The sequence below is a fragment of the Heterodontus francisci genome, chromosome 26, assembly GCF_036365525.1.
Source record: "Heterodontus francisci isolate sHetFra1 chromosome 26, sHetFra1.hap1, whole genome shotgun sequence".
NCBI classification, from domain to species: Eukaryota; Metazoa; Chordata; class Chondrichthyes; order Heterodontiformes; family Heterodontidae; genus Heterodontus; species Heterodontus francisci.
In genome coordinates, this window is record NC_090396.1 from 61914991 (window position 1) to 61942451 (window position 27461).

General features: G+C 44.6%; 1 protein-coding gene across 1 annotated transcript in view; it reads left to right on the forward strand.

Moving 5' to 3' along the window:
- Positions 1–2951: 2951 nt before the first annotated feature.
- Positions 2952–27461, forward strand: part of ccdc137 (coiled-coil domain containing 137) — a 30786-nt gene continuing 6276 nt past the window's right edge. Inside the window, exons 1-5 of the mRNA XM_068058375.1 lie at positions 2952–3074; positions 7048–7175; positions 9191–9425; positions 10475–10557; positions 25438–25517. Of these exons, the coding sequence (XP_067914476.1) occupies positions 3004–3074; positions 7048–7175; positions 9191–9425; positions 10475–10557; positions 25438–25517 (597 nt within the window). The 5' untranslated portion in view covers positions 2952–3003. The remainder of the gene's footprint in view (positions 3075–7047; positions 7176–9190; positions 9426–10474; positions 10558–25437; positions 25518–27461) is intronic.

A 27461-nucleotide genomic window follows, 5' to 3' on the forward strand; every position in this document is an offset into this window, starting at 1 on the left:
GGTGGTCGGGTCGGGAGCGGGGAAAAAATCAAAGGACACGGGCCGGGTTGGGCTTGGGTTGGGTTTCAATTGCAGACCCGAGCAGGCCTTTACTTCCCCCACTAATCACTGGTCACCCTTCCCCCCGATACATTATCAACTTTTAAATCCTATAGTAAAATAGCAAACATCTAGGAAGGCATATGGGATACTTGCCTGTATTAGCCAAGGCATAGAATATAAGTGCAGGGAGGTTATGTTAGAGCTGTATAAAACGCTAGTTAGGCCACAGCTGGAGTACTGTGTACAGTTCTGGTCGCTACACTATAGGAAGGATGTGATTGCACTGGAGAGGGTGCAGAGGAGATGCACCAGGATGTTGCCTGGGCTGGAGCATTCCAGCTATGAAGAGAGACTGAAAAGGCTATGGTTGTTTTCCTTAGGGCGGCACAGTGGCGCAGTGCTTAGCACCGCAGCCTCACAACTCCAGCGACCCGGGTTCGATTCTGGGTACAGGTTGATCGGTAAATTAGCCATTATAAATTGCCCCTAGTATAGGTAGGGGAAGGTGGGGATGTGGTAGGAATATGGAATTAATGTAGGATTAGTATAAATGGGTGGTTGATGGTCGGCACAGACTCAGTGGGCCGAAGGGCCTGTTTCAGTGCTGTATCTCTAAATATAAAAATAAAATATAAATAGAGTAGAGAAGGCTGAGGGGGACCTGATTGAGGTATACAAAATTATGAGGGGCATAGACAGGAAGAAACTTTTGCCCTTAGCAGAGGTGTCAAGAATCAGGGGCATAAATTTAAGGTAAGGGGCAGGAGGTTTAGAGGAGATTTGAGGAAAATGTTTTCACCCATAGGGTGGTTGGAATGCAGAACACACTGCCTGAAGGGGTGGTAGAGGCAGGAACCCTCAAAACATTTAAGAAGTATTTAGATGAGCACTTGAAATGCCATAGCATACAAAGCTACGGGCCAAATGCTAGAAAATGGGTTTGCAATAGATAGGCTTGATGGCCGCATGGCCAGGGTGGGCCGAAGGGCCTGTTTCTGTGCTGTATAACTCTATGAGTCACACAGAGTCATAAAATGGTTACAGCACAGAACCAGGCCATTCGGCCCATCATGCCAGCTCTCTGCAAGAGAAACTCAGCTCGTCCCACTGTGCTGCCTTTTTCCGGTAGCCCTGAAAATTTTTTCTCCAGAAAATTCCCTTTTGAAAGCCACAATTCCATCTGCCTACACCACATTCTCAGGCAGTTCATTCTAGAGCCTAACTACTTGCTGCGTAAAAAAGTTTCTCCTCATGTTGCCTTTGGTTCCTTTGCCAGTTACCTTAAATCATTGTCCTCTGGTTCTTGACCCTTCTGCCAAAGGGAACAGTTTCTCTCTGTCTACACTGTCCAGACCCCTCATGATTTTGAACATCTCTATTAAATCTCCTCTCAACCTTCACTTCTCTAAGAGCCCTATCTTCTCCAATTTACCCACAGAACTGAAGTCTCTCATCCCTGGACCATTCTCATAAATCTTTTCTGCAGCCTCTCTAAAGCCTCCACATCTTTCCTAAAGAGTGGTACTGAGAATTGGGCATAATACTCTAGCTGAGGCTGAACCAGTGTTTATAAAGGTTTATCATAACTTCCTGGCTTTTGTACGCTACGCCTCTATTTAGAAAGCCCAAGATCCTGTGTGTCTTATTAACTGTTTTCTCAACCTGCCAACATTCAACTATTTGTGCACATATACTCCCATGTCCCTCTGCTCTTACACTCCTTTAGAATTGTATCTTTTAATTTGTATTGCCTCTCCTCATTCTTCCTATCAAAATATATTACTTCATACTTCTCATACACCTGCCACATGTCCACCCATTCCACCAACCTGTCTGTTCTCTTGAAGCCTATCACTATTCTCCCCACAGTTCACAATACTTCCAAGTTTTGCGTAATCCACAAATTTTGAAATTGTGCCCTGCACACTCAAGTATAGGTCATTAACATAGATCAAGAAAAGCAACAGTCCTAATCCTGACCCTTGGGAACCACACAATATTCCTCTCGTCTGAAAAAGGACCATTCACCACTACTCTCTGCTTCCTGTCACTCAGCCAACTTTGTATCCATGCTGCCACCGTCCTTTTTATTCCATGGGCTTTAATTTTGCTGTTATGTAGCACTTTATCAAACCCCTTTTGGAAGTCCACCTACCGCATTACACTGATCAACCCTATCTGTTATCTGATCAAAAACTCCAAGTTAGTTAGACAGGATTTGCCTTCAACAAATCCGTGTTGACTTTCCTTAATTACGCCACACTTGTCCAAGTCACGATAATTTTGTCCCGGATTATGGTTTCTAAAAGCTTTCCCACCACTGAGGTTAAATTGACTGGTCTATAGATGCTGGGTTTATCCTTACACCATGAAGGCGATATTAGGACAGGTGATCAAAACTTGGCCAGAGGGGTGGGTTTTTAAGGAGCGTTAAAGGAGGATAGAGAGGCGGAGGTTTAGGAAGGGAATTCCAGAGCTTAGATCCAGGCAGCCAAAGGCACCCAGATCAGTCCTAACCGTTGAGTAGCCTGTAATAAATACAGCAACATTGACCACAGGGAATGTGTTAAAATATCACAATAATATTTAGAGTCGCTGTCGGCAGAGTGAAGGTCACTCCCTCACCCCCACACGGGAAACAACACTCACCGCACCCAGTGCCTTCCAGCGGGGACACAGCCTGTAGACAGCGACACCCAAGGAGCTGCTCATTGGCCGGGATGACAGTTAGCTCCCCAAGGGACGGAGACCGGGAACTGGCACCGGCCTAGCTCAGGAACCGGCTGCCTAGCAACGGAAGTACCCGCCCATCTCCCCTGATTGACAATGGCCTCAGCCAATCGGACTCCGCCAACCAGGGCACATGGCTGACGGTAGGCCAATCGGAAGGCAGGTGAAAGGTGGTGGCGGCGGCGGCGGCGGCGGCGGCGGCGGCGTGTATGTGTGAGGGGCCATTGAGAGATGGGGAAGCGTCGGAAAATAAAAGCTGTCGATCTGTCTTACTCGGGTCCCAGGAAGGAGCAGCGGGACAGGTCGGAATCGGGGCGGCGGGATATGACAGGCCGGGGACGGGTCGGCGGGACAGGCCAGGCCCGGATTCACAGCTGCAGGAGCGAGAGGGACATTGCTCCCGAGCCCTGGGGGTCATCCACAGACCCCGGCTAACTATCACAGCTCGGGATAATCCAGCTCGATCTGCCCGCTGGTGTCCTGGTCAAGACTTAGCGCTTAGCCATACGTCAGATCATCTACTCATTTATCATATGACTGTTTGTGTGATCTTGCTGTGCGCATGTGGGCTCCCACGTTTCTTAACATTACAGCAGTGATCACATTTCACAAGTAGTTCCTTGGCTGTGAAGCACTTTAGGACGTCCTGAGTTTTTATTTATTTTTTAAAATTTTTATTTAGAGATACAGCACTGAAACAGGCCCTTCGGCCCACCAAGTCTGTGCCGACCAACATATACTAACCCTACAGTAATCCCATATTCCCTATCACCTCCCTACACTAGGGGCAATTTATAACGGCCAATTTACCTATCACCTGCAAGTCTTTGGATGTGGGAGGAAACCGGAGCACCCGGCGAAAACCCACGCAGACACAGGGAGAACTTGCAAACCCCTCACAGGCAGTACCCAGAATCGAACCCGGGTCCCTGGAGGCTGCGGTGCTAACCACTGCGCCACTGTGCCGCCCACAGTTGTTGAAAGACGCTATGTAAATACAAGGCTTTTTTAAAAATGCTTTTTAATGTCTGACTGGGCGGTCAGGCCAGTCTAACCCTAGTGACTTAACCACTAGGCCATTGGGGAATTATAGGTGTCCTCGCGATTTTATTTGTAAGAGCTGAAAGTTGGGCACTTGCTCCTTTCGAGGTTTCTGTAACCAGGAGGTATAAGCTAAGTATGAGCGTTTAAAATGGGAGAGACAAAACTAAATCTGATCTGCTTTGAAATTGCATAAATGATAATTATGGAACATATATTAGTTGACTGTGCTATTTGTGAGATGAAACAGAGTATGCATTGAACTGTATTTTGGTTATCTGTGTTTTATTAATGATTAGGAACATGCTGTGTTTAGAGTCATAAGGTTATACAGCACAGAAACAGGCCCTTCGTGTCCATGCCTGCCATCAAGCACCTAACCATTCTACTCTGATTTTCCAGCACTTGGCCCGTCGCCTTGTATATTATGGTGTTTCAAGTGCTCATCTAAATGCTTCTTAAATGTTGTGAGGGTTCCTGCCTCTACCACCCCTTCAGGCAGTGCGTTCCAGATTCCAACCACCTGCTGGGTGAAATTTTTTTTCCTCAAATCCCCTCTAAACCTCCGGTCCCTTACCTTAAATCTATGCCCCCTGGTTTTTGATCCCTCCGCTAAAGGAAAAGGTTTCTTCTTATCCAACCTATCAATGTCCCACATAATTTTGTATACCTCAATCGTGTCCCCCCTCAGCCTTCTCTGCTCTAAGGAAAACAACCCTAGCCTTTTCAATCTCTCTTCATCGCTGAAATGCTCCAGCCCAGGCAACATCCTGGTGCATCTCCTCTGCACCCTCTCCAGTGCAATCACATCCATCCTATAGTGTGGTGCCCAGAACTGTACACAGTACTCCAGCTGTGACCTAATTGCATTTTATAAAGCTCCATCATAACATCCCTGCTCTTATATTCTGTGCCTTGGCTGATAAAGGCAAGTACCACATATGCCTTCCTAACCACCTTATCTAGCTGTGCTGCAGCCTTCAGTGACCTATGGACAAGTACACCAAGATCCCTCTGACCTTCTGTACTTCCTAGGGTCCTACCATCCATTGTATATTCCGTTGCCTTGTTAGTCCTCCCAAAATGCATCACCTCACACTTCTCAGGGTTAAATTCCATTTGTCACTGCTCCGCCCATCTTACCAGCCCATCTATATTGCTTGAACCCATCATAAAACCAAAGCTATTCATAAATTGTGTTTTTAGGTTTTTTTTTAGGGAGAATCCTGCTCAAATGTCCTAATATTGCCAATGGGATATTTTGATTAAAGAGCTGTCTTGTATTCACTTGGGAAGAGTTTTACATGATACATTTATACGCATTATGAACTGAACTGAGACTAGTCAATTTTTTTCCTCAACAAATGCATTTGCAAGCAGAGAGAGACCCCTTCACCTGCAGACTGGCTGGGTTTGAACTTCTATTGGGCAGAGTATTAATTCTGCAATCCCAAAATGTCATGAGGTTCTTAATGCTTACATTTACCTAATTGTTGCATTTTTTAAAAGTAGAATGGGTAGGTTGTTAAGGTAGAAGAATGAGTTCAGTAATCAATAATTTCGGAGTCATGTGAAGTCTGATCTCCAAATCACCCAACTACCATGAAAGAATAACCATCTCTCCTTCTTGTTCAATGGCATTCCAATCACTGAATCCTCCACCAAAATCCTGGGGGTTACTATTGACCAGAAACCTAACTGGTTGGGCCATATAAATACAGTGACTACAAGAGCAGGTTAGAGGCTGGGAATTCTGCGGCACATCCTGACTCCCTAATGATGATTGCACAACGTTCAGCATCATTCGCGACTCCTCAAATACTGAAGCAGTCCGTGTAGAAATGCAGCAAGATCTGGACAATATCCAGGCTTGGGCTGATAAATGGCAAGTAACATTCGCGCCACACAAGTGTCAGGCAATGACCATCTCCAACAAGAGAGAATCTAACCATCTCCCCTTGACATTCAATGGTATTACCATCACTGAATCCCCCACTATCAACATCCTAGGGGCTATCATTGACCAGAAACTGAACTGGAGTAGCCATATAAATACCGTGGCTACAAGAGCAGGTCAGAGGCTAGGAATCCTGCGGCGAGTAACTCACCTCCTGACTCCCCAAAGCCTGTCCACCATCTGCAAGGCACAAGTTAGAAGTGTGATGGAATACTCTGCACTTGCCTGGATGGGTGCAGCTCCAACAACACTCAAGAAGCTCAACACCATCCAGGAGAAAGCAGCCCGCTTGATTGGCACACCATCCACAAACATTCACTCCCTCCAAGACCGACGCACAGTGGCAGCAGTGTGTACCATCTACTTGATGCACTGCAGCTACGCACCAAGGCTCCCTAAACAGCACCTTCCAAACCCGCGACCTCTACCACCTCGAAGGACAAGAGCAGCAGATGCATGGGAACACCACCACCTGCAAGTTCCCATCCAAGTCATACACCATCCTGATTTGGAACTATATCATCATTCCGTCACTGTCGCTGGATCAAAATCCTGGAACTCCCTTCCTAACAGCACTGTGGGTGTACCTACCTCACATGGACTGCAGTTGTTCAAGAAGGCAACTCACCACCACCTTCTCAAGGGCAATTAGGGATGGGCAATAAATGCTGGCATAGCCAGTGATGCCAACTTCCCATGAATGAATAAAAAAAAAGCACCTTCCAAGCCTGTGATTTTTACCACCTAGAAGGACCAGAGCAGCAGGTGCATGAGTACACCACCACCTGCAAGTTCCCCTCCAAGGCACACATCATCCTGACTTGTATCTATATTGTCGTTCCTTCACTGTCACTGGGTCAAAATCCTGGAACTCCCTTCCTGATTGTGCCTACACCAGATGAACTGCAGTGATTCAAGAAGGCGGACCACCACCACCACCTTCTCAAGGGCAATTAGGGATGTACAGCAAATGCTGGCCTAGCCAGCGACGCTTACATCCCAGGAACAAATGTGAAAAAAGAGGTTTTTAACTCCTTGGTAGAGGTAACATTTGCTGATTGGGGACACAATTCATAATAAACAGGGACACTGTTATTAGCAAGCACTTGTGATCATGCAGCCTGCATTCCATGGTAATAAACTAACCGGAACATGTAGAAATTGAATGGGCAGAAAAATTAATTTCAGGATATTTGTGTGTTCGGCAGCCTTGTTAATATGTGCCGAAAAATACTTTGTCAAAGATTATTTGACAGTAATGCACTTTAACTTCATAGTGAACTGAAGAAAAGCAACATGAAGCCCAAAAATATTGATGAACAGGAAATTCCATACAAAGTCCGTGAGATAATGAGGAGTAGAGAGAAAATGATGAAACAGATGAATACACAGAAGAGAAAGCCTGGTAAAGTAGTCAGCTTAACATTGCTCCTTTAGAATTTACCACTCACCCACAATAGTTCCCCTGAGCCTGGGTCATATGATTGGAATAGGACCTGTAGAACTTATTGAGACTCAATATTGTGCATTCACTTTTTAGGGAGTGTGGTTGATCCAGGCAAATAGGACAAATCACATCCATGGAACCCAAACCACTTGTGTGGGATTGCCACTATGTCTGGACAAATCTCATGAGTAACTGGATGTGGTGTACTTTCTATTTTCTTCTATCCATTCTGGAGGCTGGGGAGGTGAACATGCAGTCAGTTGATGAGCAGGTTGAGATTGGTATTGTGTTGGCTAAAGTCAGTTTTTGAAGCTGAGCAGAGAAACAGCATCCAGGGAGCGTTGCTGGTGCAGTTTGTTCTGTACTTTTGATCAATATTTTTAATGTAGTATCTTTTGTTTAACAAAGAAATAAAGCAATTCAGTCATTATAAAAGTCGTTGGGTCATTAAGTCAGTGTGGCTAAATTTATTTATGATTGTAATCAAAGGATTTATTGCTGTGGCAAATGGGACTACGGCTTGATCACAACTTCAGTTAAAGCAGAGATCCCCAGAATGCAAGCATATTACCTGCATTTTACTATCTCAAAAAATACTTAGTGCTAAAGGCTGAAGAGCATAAAGGCCATTTCCTGATTTCTGTTGTTCTGCTGTTTCTGAGCTCCCCAGGCCTTACTGATTCCACATTTGGCATATATAATACAATGGTTAGCTGTTTATAGCAGACAAAACAGAATTGTACTAATTTGTTCCTGTTCATGCTTGTACTGTACATTATTGATTAACCTTTATGCTACTGCACATCATCCCAACCATTCCACATCCGTAAGTAATGCGTTCTGGTTTTGTAATCTGATTTGATCCAGCTGTATCCTAGAAATGTACAGGCGCACAACTTTTTATGATGGAGATATCACAAGAAACAATTGTTTATTCATTTATGGGATGTGGGCATCGCTGGCAAGGCCAGCATTTATTGCCCATCCCTAATTGCCCATTGTTGAAATCAGACCTGAACACACAGGTTTCTGCCCTTTTGGCATGTAAAAGTTACTTTAGATAGTTGCAGATGTATAATTTGCCTACTTAGAAATAGTAAGTATGATGCAGGTTGAATCATTTCTTTACATTTTTTGTGAGGCAAAACAGAAATGCGTAATAACTTTTAGCAGCTTCACATTTATGTTTAACACTATTAGTATAATTTTGGGTGAGGGAGAAAAACAAATACCACCAATAGTGTTTTACTTAACAAGATAAACATAAATATTACATCATAACACGGTTAACAGTCCACGTTCTAAGTTTTCCTTTTTGTCTTTAACTCCTCTAAGTGGATACCATGATGTTGTTTTGCACCCATGCTAAGCTGCTTAAAGGTACCAAATTATATTTTAATCATAGTAATTTAACATGGATTTGCTTTATGGCCTTGGTAGTTTTCCAATTGTAAGCTTTTCCTTTTGGCTAATTTTCCCCCTTCTGAAGGTCGTAGCTTTTGCTGGTGTATAGTTTCATGAATGCCAGCAACACTCCACTGTCTTGCTCAAGCAGCCATTCTTCATGGATGAGGCAAAACAGGAACTAGCCTCAGGATATACGCCATCCGTTTTTGCGTCTAGGAGATAGTGTGATGTGGGTTGGATGTTGATGGTGTACATGCTATATACCATGTTTGGGTGGGTTGGCATGATGGAGCAGATGGTCCTTTCCTGTCCCTTTTATTTGAATGACAGGCATTACTGCCAAGTTCCAATGTTCACAAATGCTTTGCATGCTTGTGGATAATAATCATGAGTGGGAACTCTGGTTGAAAGTTGTAATCCCTTATCCACATCCTTTGTTTCTTTGAGTTGGCTGTCTCTAGGGCAAAATGGCCCATTTTTGTGTAGACAATGTACAAACTAAACCTTCAAATGGATAATTTGTAACAGAGTAAAGAGGAACACTGATTTTTTTTTTAAATACTCAGCAAAGCCAGACAAGAAGCTTGCTTCAGTGGCCTCAGATCTCTATGGAGACATACCAGTTCCAAAGTTTAAGAGGCGGAAATGGGAATCAGAGAGAAGCTACATTCAGCGCATGGAGCAGGAAACGCAACACGTAATGTTCGTGACCAAAAATCAACTGACCCGTTGTCCTGAGATAGAGAACGAGGAGGAAGAAAAGGCAAGCAGTGTGAAATCAAAGTCTGAGAAAAAGAAAGAGTATGTTCTATTATCTGTGTACATATGGTATTTTATCTTGTGGGAACCTGACATTGCTGTTAGATAACTGCAGTTACAATAATATTTCCCTTTGCTGAAAACAGCAGGGCAGAAGGAAAGGAAAGGGGATCTGTATTTGGAAAGAGCATCTAATAAAGTTATTGTCATTAATCATCTCACTGCTAGTCATATAGGCCACAATTCTTAACACAAAGAATCAATTTACTTTGAGGCTGTAGCCAGTATATGCACTTTTATGTTAACATCTCCAGTCCTCTGCATTAAATGATCTTAAAAAAAAATCCAGATATTTAGAAATTTGTTGTGCTTCTGTCAGACAAACTCTATCTACATTCAGAGCACTTTATTGCAAGTCAGCCTCAGGGACAGTGCTAAAGCATAGTTTATAGCAGATATTGTACAAATATAAAAGGATAAAAGTTCTTTCTTTGCCTGCTCACCCCAGCCCTGCCTTGGGCTGGCTTCAGAGAACTTCAGTGATAGTTCCAGTAGCCTTTGCTTAGGAGCAAGATTTGTGTAGATCCATGTCTCCCACTCAATATGGGGGGTGGGGGGGGTTCCTCCCCCGTACTGAGTGGGTGACATGGATTCACACAAATCTTGCTGTACATATAAGCCCTTTTATTTCATTACAAATGCTGATTGCTTTATGATGATCATGTTTAAGAATATTCCGGCTGTCATTCCAGTCGTCTGCATTGGCTTAACACCCAAGTCCAATGAGTGAGAGAGTCACATGTCTAACCCTCTGCATCCAGTGTGACCCCTGTCCTAATAATCTTTCCAGGATGCACCGATGCAAACTCTTGAAGGTGGGAGTGTTTGATCTGTGGTAGTGCTGCTCCATGAACACCAAGCTGAAACATGGAACTTCGTATTATTTAAAGAAAAATGGTGAATGTGGTAACAGCATGTATTTCTGTAGATCAAACCAACATTGTGTGAAGCTGAGGGATTAAAATGTTTTAAAATATCTTTATTGTGGGAAGTTGTGCATTCGTTAGTTAACTTTGATTTGTATCAAATAGGTTTGACAAGAAGAGGTTGGGAAAGTTTATTAGAAAGAAAGCTGAAAGAAAGGAGGTGAAACTTGAGAAAGAAATGTTTACAGGTAAGTGACTGTAGTGAGAGGCCTGGTAGTGCGGTGCCTCCCTGATCTATGTTCTGGTAGGATAGTATGTATTAGAGCTATTCCATTAATGCTGTAGGCTGCCTAATGTGACTGCTTCAGTCCTGAGAGTAGCAAGAATAGGGCAGTTACTCCATAGAGTTGAAGATCAGCCTGTGTTTGGAAAATTCACATGAAGTTAACACCAATTACTGAGTGAAAAAGTAAATTCCTGCAGCTGCTGGAAATCTGGAAAGAAAAACAAAATGCTGGAAATGCTCAGCATGTCAGGCAACATCTGTGGAGAGAGAAACAGAGTTTAAGTTTGAGGTTGATGACCCTTCATCAGAACTGAGAAAAGTTAGAAATGTAATACATTTTAAGTAGGTCAAATGGGGGAGGGTGGAAAAAGAATGAAGGGGAGGTCTGTGATAGGGCAGAAGATGGGCAACATGAAATGAACAAAGAATTGGGCACAGCCAAAGGGAGTAATAATGGGACAAGTAAAGAGACAAAAGATGTGTCCAGTGGAGTTGTGAATGGCAGAATAATGAACAGCTGCTGTCCGAAAGCAAAACAAGATTAAGACCAAAACATGCAAAGAAAACAAAATGGGGGCCAGAAATTACGGTGTGTTGAACTCAATGTTGAGTCCAGAAGGCTGTAAAGTACCTAATTGAAAGACGAGGTTCTGTTCCTCGAGCTTGTGTTGAGCTTCATTGGAACACTGCAGTAGGCTGAGGACAGGGATGTCAGCAGGGGAGCAAGGTGGAGAATTAAAATGGCAGGCTAACGGAAGCTCGGAGTCATGCTTGCAGACTGAATGAAGGTATTCGGCAAAGTGGTCACCCAATTTGCATTTGATCTTCCCAGTGTAGAGCAGACTGCAATGTGAGCAGCGAGTAGAGTATACTAAATTGAGAGAAGTACACATAAATTGCTGTTTCACCTGGAAGGAGTGTTTGGGGATTTCGATGGTGAGGAGCGAGGAGGTAAAAGGGCAAGTGGTGCATCTCCTGCGCTTGCATGGAAAGGTGCCCTGGGAAGGGGACTGGTTGTTGGGGGTGATTGAGGAGTGGACCAGGATGTTGGGGAGGCAATGGTCATTTTGGAATGCTGAGAGTGGAGGGGAGTAGAACATAGGTTTGGTGGTGGTTTCACGCTGGAGGTGGCAGAAATGGCAGGGGATGATCCATCGAATACGGAGGCTGGTGCAGTGGAAGGTGAGGGCGAGGAACCCTATCGTGGTTCTTGGAGAGAGGAGAAGGAATGAGAGCAGAAGTGTGGGAAATGGGTCAGACATAATCGAGAGCTCTGTCAACGGTGGGGAGAACTCCTTGGTTAAGAAAAAAGGAAGACCTATCAGAAGTGCGTTATGGAAGGTTGCATCATCAGAACAGATGCGACGGAAACGGAGAAACTGGGAGAGTGGAATGGAGTCCTTAAAGGAAGCAGGGTGTGAAAGTGTAGTCAAGGTAGCTGTGGGATATTTGTTGATGGCCTATTCTCAGAAATGGAGACAGAGCAGTCAGGGAAGGGACTCACTACCCTTAAAATTCTGAAGATGGGGTGAGGCAAAAACAGCAATAATTTATACAGAATACAGTTTTTTGGAGTAGATGAAGGGTCACGGACCTGAAACGTTAACTCTGCATCTCTCTCCACAGATGCTGCCAGGCCTGCTGAGTATTTCCAGCATTTTTTGTTTTTATTACAGTTTCTTGGAGTCCTTGTACAAGTGGAGATGGTAGCAATCATAGATGCCTTTCTTCTCCAACAACCCTAACTAAACTAACTTGCTGGAGTTTTTTGAGGAGGTAACAGAGTGGGTTGATGTGCTGTACATGGACTTTCAAAAGGCTTTTGATACTGTGCCACACAACAGACTTGTGAGCAAACTTGTAGCTCATGGAATAAAAGGGACTGTAGCAACATGGATACGCAATTGGCTGAGTGACAGGAAACAAAGAGTAGTGATTAATGGGTGTTTTGCGGGCTGGAGGAAGGTTTGCTGTGGAGTTTTCCAGGGATCCGTGTTGGGACCCTTGCTTTTCTTGATATATATTCATGACCTACACCTTTGTGTACAGGGCACAATTTCAAAGTTTGCAGATGATACAAAACTTGGAAGCAATGTGAACTGTGAGGATGATGGTGTTGAACTTCAAAAGGCGATAGACATGTTGGTGGAATGGGCGGACAGGTGACGGACGAAGTTCAATGCTGAGAAATGTGAAGTGATTCATTTTGGTAGGAAGAACATGGAAAGACAATATGAAATAAAGGATACAATTCGAAAGGGATTGCAGGAGCAGAGGGTCCCAGGTGTATATGTGCATAAGTCATTGAAGATGGCAGGACAGGTTGAGAGAGCAGCTAATAAAGCGTACAGTATCCTGGGCTTTATTAATAGGGCCATAGAGTACAAGAGTAAGGAAGTTATGTTGAGCTTGTATAAGATACTAATTCGGCCTCAGCTGGAATATTGTGTCCAGTTCTGGGCACTGCACTTTTAGAAAGATGTGAGGGCATTGGAGAGAGTGCAGAAAAGATTCATGAGAATCATTCCGATGATGAGGAACTTCAGTTCTGAAGATGGATTAGAGAGGTTAGGACTGTTTTCCTTGGAGAAGAGAAGACTGAGAGGTGACTTGATAGAGGTATTCAAAATCATGAAGGTTCTGGACAGAGTAAGTAGGGAGAAACTGTGCCTTACTTACCTTATAGCGAAGAAAGGCCTTACTTACCTGGAGACTGGAGAGGCGGCAGGTGGACATGGGAGGAATCGCATCCTGAATGGGACCTGAAAAGCAGAGAGCGGGGCTCGAGGCCCTTACTTACCTGGAGACCGGAGCAGTGGCAGACTCTGTCTCTCTTTCTCCGTGCCAGCGTACGCTGAAATTCGAAGGAGGAAAAAAAAACTTAGTGATATCACAGGAAATCTGCAAGGTGGTTGTTTGGGTAAGTAACAGCTGTTAGTGCCTGTAAGTAGTTTAAAAAAAAACCTCAAGTGATAAGGTGAGTCCTACTTACTAAAGTGTGTTTTTTTAAATTAGTGTAATTTATTAAGGACTTTGGATTGTTTATGGTTAGTGTTTGGAGTAGAACTAGACCCCTAGTGTCATTAGTATTTTTTAAAGGGAGTAATCTAAAGGTAAGTACTGGCAGGAGAGCTCGCACCGGTGATATGCTCCTCATGCGCTATGTAGGAAATCAGGGACACCTCCAGTGTCTCTGACGACCATGTGTGCAGGAAGTGTATCCATCTGCAACTACTGCCTACCCTCGTTACAGAGCTGGAGCTGTGGGTGAATTCACTGTGGAACATCTGCGATGCTGAGGACGACGTGGATAGCACATTTAGCGAGGTGGTCACACCACAGGTCATGGCTGCACAGGCAGAAAAGGGATTGGTGACCAGCAGGTGGAGTAGTGGGTACAGGCAGGTACTGCAGAAGTCCCCTGTGGCCATCCCTCTCTGCAACAGATATACCGCTTTGGATACTGTTGGGGGCGGGGGGATGGCCTCCCAGGAGAAAGCAACAACAGCCAAGTTCGTGGCACCACGGATGGCTCTGCTGCACAAGAGGGGAGGAAAAAGACTGGGAGAGCCATAGTGATAGGAGATTCAATTGTAAGGGGAACATAAATGGCGTTTCTGTGGCCGCAAACGAGACTCCAGGATGGTGTGTTGCCTCCCTGGTGCTAGGGTCAAGGATCTCTTGGAGCGGCAGCAGGACATTCTGAAGCGGGAGGGTGAACAGCCAGTAGTCGTGTACATGTCGGTACCAACGACATTGGTAGAAAAAGGGATGAGGTCCTGTAAGATGAATTTAAGGAGTTAGGAGCTAAATTAAAAAGCAGGACCTCAAAGGTAGTAATCTCAGTATTACTTCCTGTGCCACGTGTTAGTGAGTAGAGGAACAGGAGAATAGACCAGATGAATGCGTGGCTGCAGAAATGGTGCAGGATGGAGGGATTTAGATTCCTAGGACATCTGGACTGGTTCTGGGGAAGTTGGGACCTGTACAAGCGGGACTGGTTACACCCAGGCAGGACTGGAACCGATGTCCTCGCAGGGGCGTTTGCTAGTGAAGTTGGAGAGGATTTAAACTATAATGGCAGGGGGTGGGAACTTGAGCGGAGAGACTGAGGAGGGGGAAGCAAGGATAGAAACGAAAGACAGGAAACAAAAAGCAAAAGTGGAAGACATAAAAATCAAGGGCAAGAAACCAATAGGGCCATAGTGCGAAATAATGCTAAGATGACTAAGAATGTTAAAAAGATAAGCCTAAAGGCATTGTGTCTCAATGCGCGGAGTATTTGCAATAAGGTAGGCAAATTAACCGCGCAAATAGATGTAAATGGATACGATATAGTTGGGATTACGGAGACATGGCTGCAGGATGACCAAGGGTGGGAACGAACCTCCAGGGGTATTCAATATTTAGGAAGGACAGACAAAAAAGGAAAGGAGGTGGAGTAGCGTTGTTTGTAAAAGAGGAAATCAATACAATGGTGAGGAAGGATATTAGCACAGAGAATCCTGATGTGGAATCTGTATGGGTGGAACTAAGAAACACCAAGGGGCAGTAAACGTTGGTGGGGCTTGTATATAGACGCCTAAACAGCAGTGGTGATGTAGAGGATGACATTAAACAAGAAATTAGAGATGCATGCAGTAAGGGTGCAACTGTAATCATGGGTGACGTTAATCTACATATAGATTGGGCAAACCAAATTATCAATAATACTGTAGAGGAGGAATTCCTGGATTTCGTATGTGATGGCTTTTTGGACCAATACGTTGAGGAACCAACTAGAGAACAGGCTATCCTAGACTGGGTATTGTGTAATGAGAAAGGATTAGTTAACAATCTTCTTATGCGGGGTCCCTCGGGGAAGAGCGATGATAACGTGATAGAATTCTTCATTATGATGGAGAGTAAGAGAGCTGATTCCGAGACTAGGGTCCTGAATCTAAATAAAGGAAACTATGAAGGTATGTGGCATGCCTTGGCTATGATAGATTGGGAAACGTTACTTAAAGGGTTGATAGTGGATAGGCAATGGCTAGCATTTAAAGAGCGCATGAATGAATTACAACAGTTGTTCATTCTTGTCTGGCGCAAAAATAAAACAGGAACGGTGGCTCAACCGTGGCTTACAAAAGAAATTAGGGATAGTATTCGATCCAATGAGGAGAAATATAAAATGTCCAGAACAAACAGCAAACCTGAGGATTGGAAGCAGTTTAGAATTCAGCAAAGGAGGACAAAGGGATTGATTAAGAAGGGGAAAATAGTGTATGAGAGTAAGCTTGCAGAGAACATAAAAACTGACTGTAAAAGCTTCTATAGATATGTGAAGAGAAAAAGATTAGTGAAGACAAATGTGGGTCCCTTACAGTCAGAAACGGGGGAATTTATAATGGGGAACAAAGAAATGGCAGAACAATTAAATACATACTTTGGTTCTGTTTTCACAAAGGAGGACACAAATTACCTTCTAGAAATGTTGGGGAACATAGGGTCTCGTGAGAAGGAGGAACTGTATGAGTCAGTACTAGTAGGGAAATGGTGTTAGGGAAATTGATGGGATTGAAGGCCGATAAATCCCCAGAGCCTGATAATCTGCATCCCAGAGTACTTAAGGAAGTGGCCCCTGAAATAGTAGATGCATTGCTGGTCATTTTTCAAAATTCTATAGACTCTGGAGCAGTTCCAACGGATTGGAGGGTAGCTAATGTAACCCCACTGTTTAAAAAAGGAGGCAGAGAGAAAACAGGGAATTATAGACCAGTTAGCCTGACATCAGTAGTGGGGAAAATGCTAGAGTCCATTATAAAAGATGTAAAACAGAGCACTTGGAAAACAATGACATGATCGGACTAAGTCAACATGGATTTTCGAAAGGGACATCATGCTTGACAAATCTACTGGAATTTTTTGAGGATGTAACTAGTAGAATAGATAAGGGAGAACCAGTGGATGTGATGTTTTTGGACTTTCAGAAGGCTTTTGATAAGGTCCCACATAAGAGATTAGCGTGCAAAATTAAAGTACATGGGATTGGGGATAAGGTACTAACATGGATAAAGAACTGGTTGGCAGACAGGGAACAAAGAGTAGGAATTTTCAGGGTCTTTTTCAGAGTGGCAGGCAGTGACTAGCGGGGTACTGCAGGGATCAGTGCTAGGACCCCAGCTATTCACAATATATATTAATGATTTAGATGAGGGAATTAAATGTAATATATCCAAGTTTGCAGATGACACAAAGCTGGGTGGGAGTGTGAGCTGTGAGGAGGATGCAGAGATGCTCTGGTGTGATTTGGACAGGTTGAGTGAGTGGGCAAATACATGGCAGATGCAGTATAATGTGGATAAATGTGAGGTTATCCACTTTGGTGGCAAAAACAGAAAGGCAGATTATTATCTGAATGGCGCTCGATTGGGAAAGGGGGAGGTGCAGCAGGTGTCCTTGTGCATCAGTCACTGAAAGTAAGCATGCAGGTGCAGCAGGCAGTTAAGAAGGCAAATGGTATGTTGGCCTTCATAGCGAGACGATTCGAGTACAGGAGCAAGAATGTCTTGCTGCAATTATACAAGGCCTTGGTGAGACCACATCTGGAGTATTGTGTGCAGTTTTGGTCTCCTTATCTGAGGAAGGATATTCTTGCTATGGAGGGATTGCAGTGAAGGTTCACCAGACTGATTCCTGGGAAGGCAGGACTGACGTATGAAGAGTGATTGTGTCGATTAAACTTGTATTCACTAAGTGTTTAGAAGAATGAGAGGGGATCTCAGAAACCTACAAAATTCTAACAGGACTGGACAGACTAGATGCAGGAAGGCTGTTCCCGATGGCAGGGAGTCCAGGACGAGGGGTCACAATCTAAGGATAAGGGGTAAGCCATTTAGGACTGAGATGAGGAGGGATTTCTTCACCCAGAGAGTGGTAAACCTATGGAATTCTCTACCACAGAAAGCAGTTGAGGCTGAATCATTAAATATGTTCAAGAGAGAGTTAGATATAGTTCTTAGGGCTAAAGGGATACAGGGAGAAAGTGGGAACAGGGTACTGAGTTTGGACGATCAGCCATGATCGTATTGAATGGCGGTGCAGGCTCGAAGGGCCGAATGGCCTACTCCTGCTCCTATTTTCTATGTTTCTATGTTCCCACTCGTGAAAGGATCGAGAACGAGAGGGCACAGATTTAAAGTATTTGGTAAGAGAAGTAAAAGTGACATGAGGAAAAACTCTTACACGCAGCGAGTGGCTATGGTCTGGAATGCGCTGCCTGAGAACCTGGTGGAGGCAGGTTCACTTGATGAATTCAAAAGGGAATTAGACAGTTATATGAAAAGGAAGAATGTGCAGGGTTACAGGGAGAAGGCGGGGGAATGGAACTGAGGGAATTGCTTTTTCACAGAGCCAGTATGGACACGTTGGGCCAAATGGCCTCCCTCTGCACTGTAACGATTCTCTGAACCCATTTCTTCCAGTGCTTATCTAGAACAAAGACCTGGTTTTTATGTGGACAGACCATTAGTCTGATTCTCAATCCCCTACCAGGACAACCAGCTAGACACAATGGGAAGTGGGGTTGGTGGTACCTCTCCATTCCACTCCCAGTGGACATGTGTATCCTGCTGGATGTCAAGATTGAACTTCCCATCTCTACTTGATAGATGCTTAATGCTCATCAGTGCTGTTTTTAAAAAGACACATTTGGGTTTTAGTTTGGGCAAAATGTTAATTTGTAGGGCTACTCTGCAAAATTCTGTAAACCTTTGCTTCTTTTTCTTTCCTTGCTGCTCCAGATAACTGGAATCTGCTTTTACTTGTTTTTACAAGACTGACCCTGGTAGTGGCACCAGCACTTGTCAACTCCACTCAGGCTGGTGAAATAGAAGGTTTATGGGGAAACATGTAAATGATAAACTCCAAAATAAAATTTGAGTGCCTTATTTGTAATGCTGTTGTCCAGTTACCCTTTAATTTAGCTTTTATTCTTTACATTCATCTAATTCAAGGTTATTTTGGAAAAAAAGAAACTACCTTGCCTTCCTTATTATTTATCTCCTTTCCCAGTCCACATCATTTGTGATCACGAGTGACTGCTAGTGTTGCTTTGTGAAATTTGATAGAGGTATTCAAAATCATGAGGGATCTGGACAGAGTAGATAGGGGAAAAACTGTTCCCACTTGTGAAAGGATCAAGAACGAGAGGGCACAGATTTAAGGTAATTGGCAAAAGAAGCAATGGCGACGTGAGGCCATGAGGAAACCAACGAGTGGTTAGGATCTGGAATGCGCTGCCAGAGAGTGTGATGGAGGCAGGTTCAATTGAGGCATTCAAGAGGAAATTAGACTGTTATCTGAAAAGGAAGAATGTGCAAGGTTACAGGGAGAAAGCAGGGGAATGGCACTAAGTGAATTGCTCATTCAGAGTGCCGGTGCAGACACAACGCACCGTTAACAATTCTGTGATTCTGTTTAATATCCCTGTGAGATTTAAGCTGGAATTCAGGGGAACTGTATGGTCCAAAGTGAACCATTCTGTAGTAGTGTGTTGGCACAGCATTGACCTATGGCTTCTGCTCCCTCCTCACTTACTCACTGCAAGACTGAGATGCCAAGTTAACCACTAGTTTGAGCTCATGTGAAGGTACAGATCAGTTGGGGTAGTTCTTTGTGCCTGAGTCCCAACTAGGATTTCCATTCTTCCCATGATCTGCTTTTGAGTGATGATGCTTATACATAAGAACGTACATACGAATTCAGAGCAGGTGTAGGCCATTCGGCCCCCGGAGCCTGCTCCGCCATTCAATAAGATCATGGTTGATCTGAAGGTAACCTCAACTCCACATTCCTGCCTACCCCCAATAACCTTCCACCCCCTTGCTCATCAAGAATCTATCTACCTCCGCCTTAAAAATATTCAGACTCTGCTTCCACTACCTTTTGAGGAAGAGTTCCAAAGACTCACGACCCTCTGAGAGAAAAAAATTCTCCTCATCTCTGTCTTAAATGGGCAACCCCTTATTTTTAAACAGTGACCCCTAGTTCTAGATTCTCCCACAAGAGGAAACATCCTTTCCACATCCACCCTGTCAAGAGCCGTCAGAATCTTATATGTTTCAATCAAGTCGCCTCTTACTCTTCTAAACCCCAGCGGATACAAGCCTAGCTTGTCCAACCTTTCCTCATAAGACAATCGCCCATTCCAGATATTAGTCTAGTAAACCTTCTCTGAGCTACTTCCAGTGTATTTGAATCCTTCTTTATGGTGCACTATGAGCAGAGTTTGAGTTAATGTCTCATTATAATTGCTGCCTGGTCAGTCCTCATGGTCCAAAGCACAAATGTAACAGTTGTAAAATAGGGAAAATACTGCAAAGCACAGATTCTTAGAAAAATATAGTTTTATCTGCTGGTTATTCCAAGTTTAGATTGGCTGCTTATATTGCAGCAAAGCTGTCAATATCCTTCCTTTCCCTTGGCTGGTCCACAGGGGAAGGCTGCTTTTCCATAATTTGTTCCAGCTAACTTGCATGTTGTGGTTACTGTTTGAGATTAACAGTATCTTTCGTGATATTCTATACAAACTACAATTGAGCTGCTACATATTAAGGGTAACAGATTTGAAGATGTAATTTTGAAAACTTCAGTTAATGGCTGCCCCAATGCCTTATCTCATTCATCCAGTGAGTATCTGATACTGAGTTAACCAACTGCATCTGGCATAAGCTCCCTGAGATAGGGAGGAGAAGAATGACCAAAGTTACTGTCTGCTGCCTTTCGCTGTAATTCCTTCCCAGTCAAACACCACACTTCTTTTCAAGCATCACACATGCTCCCTGAGCAAGGTTGCACTGGGAAGTGTGTGGGACTATACCCCATCAAGTAATCAATGCCTTCACATGGGGGAGGGAGGGAATTTTTGGATAGGGCACATAACAAGAAATAAGAGCAGGAGTAGGCCATTCGGTCCCTCGAGCCTGGTCTGCCATTTAGTAAGACATTGGCTCATGTTCGACCTCAGTTGCACCTTCCCACACTATCCCCGTATCCTTTGATTCCCTTGGTATCCAAAAATCTGTCGATCTCATTCTTCTAAACTCCAGGGAATTTGGGCCTAGTCTACTCAATCTTTCCTCAGGACTATCCCATCATCCCAGGAATCTGTCTAGTGAACCTTTGTTGCACTCCTTCCTTAGGTAAGGAGACCAAAACTGCACACAATACTCCAGCTGTGGTCTCACCAAGGTCCTATACAATTGCACCACGGCTTTGTTACTCTTATTCTCCAATCCCTTTACAATAAAAACTAACATACCATTTGCTTTCCTAATTCCTTGCATGTTAACTTTCTGTGACTCATGTACAAGGACACCCAGATCCCTCTGAATACCAACATTTCCCAGTCTATCCATTTAAAAATATTCTGCTTTTCTGTTTTTTTTCCCTACCAAAGTGGATAACTTCACATTTCTCTACATTTATTTATTTATTTAGAGATACAGCACTGAAACAGGCCCTTCGGGCCACCGAGTCTGTGCCGACCAACAACCACCCATTTATACTAACCCTTCGGTAATCCCATATTTCCTACCACCTACCTACACTAGGGGCAATTTACAATGGCCAATTTACCTATCACCTGCAAGTCTTTGGCTGTGGGAGGAAACCGGAGCACCCGGCGAAAACCCACGCGGTCACAGGGAGAACTTGCAAACTCCACACAGGCAGTACCCAGAATCGAACCCAAGTCCCTGGAGCTGTGAGGCTGCGGTGCTAACCACTGCGCTGCCCCATCAGCCATGTTCTTGCTCACTCACTTAACCTGTCTGTATCCTTTTGCATCCTCTTTGCAGCTTACTTTTCCGCCTAACTTTTTATCAGCAAACTTGGATGCATTACACTTGGTCCCCTCATCTAAGTCGTTGATATAGAATGTAAATAGCTGAGGCCCTAGCACTGCTCCTAGGAATACCCCATTAATTACAGGCTGCTAACCTGAAAAATGGGTGCTCGGAGCTCAGGGTCTTTGCCCGACAAGTGGCTGTAACACAGCATCAAATAGCACGACAAAAAAGGAAAGAAGGTACCAGCCCTTCGTTTTGCAAGCTGGAACGTCAGGACTATGTGTCCTGGCCTGTCGGAAGACCTTACACAAATCAACGACTCTCGGAAGACCGCCATCATTAACAATGAGCTCAGTAGACTCAATGTGGACATTGCAGCACTTTAGGAGACATACCTCCTTGCGAGCGGATCTCCAAGATCTAAGATCTTTAAAAGCAGACAGATCTATGGCAGGGATCCTGAAGAACTAAGTCAGCATGGAGTGGGCTTCGCCATCAGAAACTCTTTGCTCAGCATGATAGAGCCACCTTCAAATGGCTCGGAATGCATATTGTCCATCCAACTGCTCACCCCCTCTGGCCCAGTACGCCTACTCGGCATCTATGCTCCAACATTCTGCTCCCTACCTGAAGTTGAAGACCAGTTCTATGAGGAACTCCATAATATCATTAGCAGCATTCCTAATACCGAACATTTGTTCCTGCTGTGGGACTTTAACGCCAGGGTTGGGGCCGACCATGACTCATGGCCCTCCTGCCTTGGGCGCTATGGCATTGGAAGGACGAATGAGAATGGACAGAGACTGCTAGAGTTGTGTACCTATCACAACCTCTGCATCACCAACTTGTTCTTTCATACTAAACCCTATCACCAGGTTTCATGGAGGCACCCAAGATCACGTCATTGGCACCAGCTGGACCTCATCGTCACAAAGCGAGCCTCTATAAACAGTATCCAAATTGCACGCAGCTTCCACAGTGCGGACTGCGACACTGACCACTTCCTGGTGTGCAGCAAAGTTAGACTCAAACTAAAGAAGCTACATCACTCCAAGCAGAAGGGCCGCCCGCGCATCAACACTAACAGAATTTTTTATCCACAGCTGTTACGTAAGTTCTAAATTCACTTGAAAAAGCCCTTCAAAACACTCCTGCAGGGGATGCAGAGACCAAGTGGGCCCACATCAGAGATGCCATCTATGACTCAGCAATGACCACCTTTGGCAAACGTGAGAAGCAGAATGCAGACTGGTTTCAATCTCACTTTGAAGAACTGGAACCTGTCATAGCCGCTCAGCGCACTGCACTTGAACTACAAGAAAGCCCCCAGCGAGTTAACGTCCGTAGCACTTAAAGTAGCCGGAAGCACTGCACAAAGAACAGCCAGGCACTGTGCAAATGACTACTGGCAACATCTATGCAGTCGTATTCAGCTGGCCTCCGACACTGGCAACATCAGAGAAATGTATGATGGCATTAAGAAAGCTTTTGGCCCAACCATCAAGAAGATCGCCCTCCTCGAGTCTAAATTAGGGGAAACGATCACTGACCAACGCAAGCAAGTGGACCGCTGGGTGGAGCACTACCTAAAACTGTGCTCCAGGGAAAATATTGTCACTGATACCGCCCTCAATGCAGCCCAGTTTCTGCCAGTCATGGATGAGCTGGACGAACAGCCAACAAAATCGGAACTTAGTGATGTCATTGATTCTCTAGCCAGTGGAAAATCCCCTGGAAAGGATGGCATTACCCCTGAAATATTCAAGAGTGCCAAGCCTGCTACACTCTCAGGACTCCATGAATTGCTTTGCCTGTGCTGGGATGAGGGAACAGCACCACAGGACATGCGCGATGCCAATATCATCACCCTCTGTAAGAACGAAGGTGGACTGCAACAACTGTGGAATCTCCCTGCTCAGCATAGTGGGGAAAGTCTTCACTCGAGTCGTTTTAAACAGACTCCAGAAGCTGGCTGAGCGTGTCTACCCTGAGGCACAGTGCGGCTTTCAAGCAGAGAAATCCACCATTGACGTGCTGTTCTCCCTTCGCCAGCTACAGGAGAAATGCCACGAACAACAGATGCTGCTCTACGTTGTTTTCATTGATCTCACCAAAGCCTTTGACCTCATCAGCAGACGTGGTCTCTTCAGACTACTAGTAAAGATTGGGTGCCCACCAAAGCTACCAAGTATCATCACCTCATTCCATGACAATATGAAAGGCACAATTCAGCATAGCGGTGTCTCATCAGTCCCCTTTCCTATCCTGAGTGGCGTGAAACAGGGCTGTGTTCTCGCACCTACACCGTTTGGGATCTTCTCCCTGCTGCTCTCACACGCGTTCAAGTCTTCAGAAGAAGGAATCTTCCTCCACACAAGATCAGATGGCAGGTTGTTCAACCTTGCCCGTCTTAGAGCGATGACCAAAGTACGGAAAGTCCTCATCAGGGAACTCTTTTCTGATGATGCTACATTAACATCCCACACAGAAGAGTGTCTGCAGAGACTCATCGACAGGATTGCGGCTGCCTGCAATGAATTTGGCCTAACAATCAGCCGCAAGAAAACGAACATCATGGGACAGGACGTCAGAAATGCTCCATCCATCAATATCGGTGACCACGCTCTGGAAGTGGTTCAAGAGTTCACCTACCTAGGCTCAACTATCACCAGTAACCTGTTTCTCGATGCAGAAATCAACAAGCGCATGGGAAAGGCGTCTGCTGCTATGTCCAGACTGGCCAAGAGGGTGTGGGGGAAATGGCGCACTGACACGGAACACAAAAGTCAGTGTTTCAAGCCTGTGTCTTCAGTACCTTGCTCTACGTCAGGAGGCCTGGACAACGTATGTCTGCCAAGAGCGACATGTCAACTCATTCCATCTTCACTGCCTCCGGAGAATCCTCAGCATCAGGTGGCAGGACCATATCTCCAACGCAAAAGTCCTTGAGGCGGCCAACATCCTCAGCATATACACACTACTGAGCCAGCGGCGCTTGGGATGGCTTGGCGATGTGAGCCACATGGAAGATGGCAGGATCCCCAAGGGCACATTGTACTGTGAGCTCGTCACTGGCATCAAACCCACCGGCCGTCCATGTCTCCACTTTAAAGACGTCTGTAAAAGCGACATGAAGTCCTTTGACATTGATCACAAGTCATGGAGTCAGTTGCCAGTGATCGCAGAGCTGGCGAACAGTGAAGAGTGGCGAGTCGAAGAGACTTAGCAGTTGGTAGGAAAAAAGACAGAAGCGCAAGGAGAGAGCCAACTGTCTAACAGCCCCGACAACCAATTCTATCTGCAGCGTCTGTGGAAGAGTCCGTCACTCTAGAATTGGCCTTTATAGTCACTCCAGGCGCTGCTCCACAAACCACTGACTACCTCTCGGCGCTTACCCATTGTCTCTCGAGACAAGGAGGCCAAAGAAGAACCTGAAAAATTATCTGTTTATTCCTACTCTGTTTTATGTCCATTAGCTAATCCTTAATCCATGCTCATTTTTTTCTTCTACTCTGCTATTCTGCACAAGTTTGCTATCCTGACAGTCGATTTTGTACCTTTTTTTTTGCTCTTTGGTTTTTAATGAGGACACTAGGTGGAGCACTTGACCGAAGTAAAACTGCGCCAACTGAAGATTTTATCCTGCAAACGCAGAATCTCATGTGAGCTGTGCCACTGAGTTGTCCTAGCTTCAGAATGTACAGTGGAGGTTAAGCTGCTTGCTCACCCTCCTTAAATGGCTGCCTGAAGGACATTGGCATTGAGGTTCAGCTTTAAAAAGTATGTCTTTTTGTAACTACCTGAAAGGTAGCTGAAATACAAAGGGCTATAAAAATTGAGATTGGAACCAAAATAAGGTGTTCACTTGTCAGGTTTGTGGGACAAAATTTGCACACATAATTTTATGGCAGGACATTAAAATGTAGTGGGTTAGTGTGATGTTTGACTTGTGAGAATCCATAGTAAATTTAAAAATCATTATTTAGCATGGAACTGATCTTATTTTGCAGATACCGTGAGATTTGGAGAAGTGGCCATGCAGCCCCCGACCCTCACTGCTAAACCCCGAAAAAGCCAAGCCACTGATCGGGTAAATGCTTACTTTGTGTAGGGTCAACAATACTAAACCAAAACTTTTCAATGTGTGTCAGTCCCTGTCAGAGCAGACTGTTCAGTTTTAATTCTTGCTCACATTCCTTCTTTATTTTTTTATGTAAACCATTTACTGTAATCATAGACTTTCTTTTCTAGAATAGTTTTGCAACGATTTCAAGCTACTTTATATGACATCACTCTTTCATTTGGCAGCCTCTTGCTAAATTCAGATTTGTAATTGTGGCTTGAGATCAGAGGGGGAGCCAGTGGATGTGGTTTATTTGGACTTTCAGAAGGATTTCGACAAAGTCCCACGTAAGAGATTAGCGTGTAAAATTAAAGCACATGGGATTGGGGTAGTGTATTGCGATGGATAGAAAATTGGTTGGCAGACAGGAAACAAAGAATAGGAATAAACGGGTCTTTTTCCGAATGGCAGGCAGAGTCTAGTGGGGTACTGCAGGGATTGGTGCTAGGACCCCAGCTATTCACAATATATATTAATGATTTAGATGAGAGAACTAAATGTAATATCTCCAAATGTGCAGATGGCACAAAACTAAGTGGGAGGATGAGTTGTGAGGAGGATGCAGAGAGGCTTCAGGGTGATTTGGACAAGTTGAGTGAGTGGGCAAATGCATGGCAGATGCAGTATAATGTGGATAAATGTGAGGTTATCCACTTTGGTAGCAAAAACAGGAAGGCGGATTATTATCTGAACGGCTATAAACTGAGAGAGGGGAATATGCGACGAGACCTGGGTGTTCTCGTACACAAGTCGCTGAAGGTAAGCATGCAGGTGCAACAGGTGGTAAAAAAGGCAAATGGTATGTTGGCCTTCATAGCGAGAGGATTCGAGTACAGGAGCAGGGATGTCTTGCTGCAATTATACAGGGCCTTGGTGAGACCACACCTGGAATATTGTGTGCAGTTTTGGTCTCCTTATCTGAGGAAGGATGTTCTTGCATTCGAGGGAGTGCAGCGAAGGTTTACCAGACTAATTCCTGGGATGGTGGGACTGACATATGAGGAGAGATTGAGTCGGTTAGGATTATATTTGCTGGAGTTCAGAAGAGTGAGGGGGGATCTCATAGAAACCTATAAAATTCTAACAGGACTTGACAGGGTAGATGCAGGAAGGATGTTCCCCGTGGTGGGAGAGTCCAGAACCAGGGGTCATAGTCTAAGGATACGGGGTAAACCTTTCAGGACTGAGATGAGGAGAAATTTCTTCACCCAGACAGTGGTGAGCCTGTGGAATTCACTACCACAGAAAGTAGTTGATGCCAAAACATTGTATGTTTTCAAGAAGGAGTTAGATATAGCTCTTGGGTGTAAAGGGATCAAAGGATATGGGGGGAAAGCGGGAACAGGTTACTGAGTTGGATGATAAGCCATGATCATAATGAATGGCGGAGCTGGCTCGAAGGGCCGAATGGCCTACTCCTATTTTCTATGTTTCTATCATAGAATGATTACAGTACTGAAGGAGGCCATTCAGCCCATCATATCTGTGCTGACTCTGCAACAGCAACTCAGCTAGTCCCACTCACCTGTCCTTTCCCTGTAGTTCTGCAAATTTTTTCTCTTCAGGTATTTATCCAATTCCCTGTTGAAAGCCACAATTGAATCTGTGTTCACCATGCTCTCGGGCAGTGCATTCCGGATCCTAACCACTTGCTGCATTTAAAAAATAAGTTTTTCCTCATGTTGCTTTTGGTTCCTTTGCCATTCACCTTAAATCAATGTCCTTTGGTCCTCGATCCTTCCACCAGTGGGAAACATTTCTCTCTATCTACTCTGTCTCAACCCCTCATGATTTTGAACACCTCTATCAAATCTCTTTTCAACTTTCTCTAAGGAGAACAACCCCAGCTTCTCCAATTTATCCACATAAGTGAAGTGTCTCATCCCTGGATCCATTCTTGTAAATCTTTTC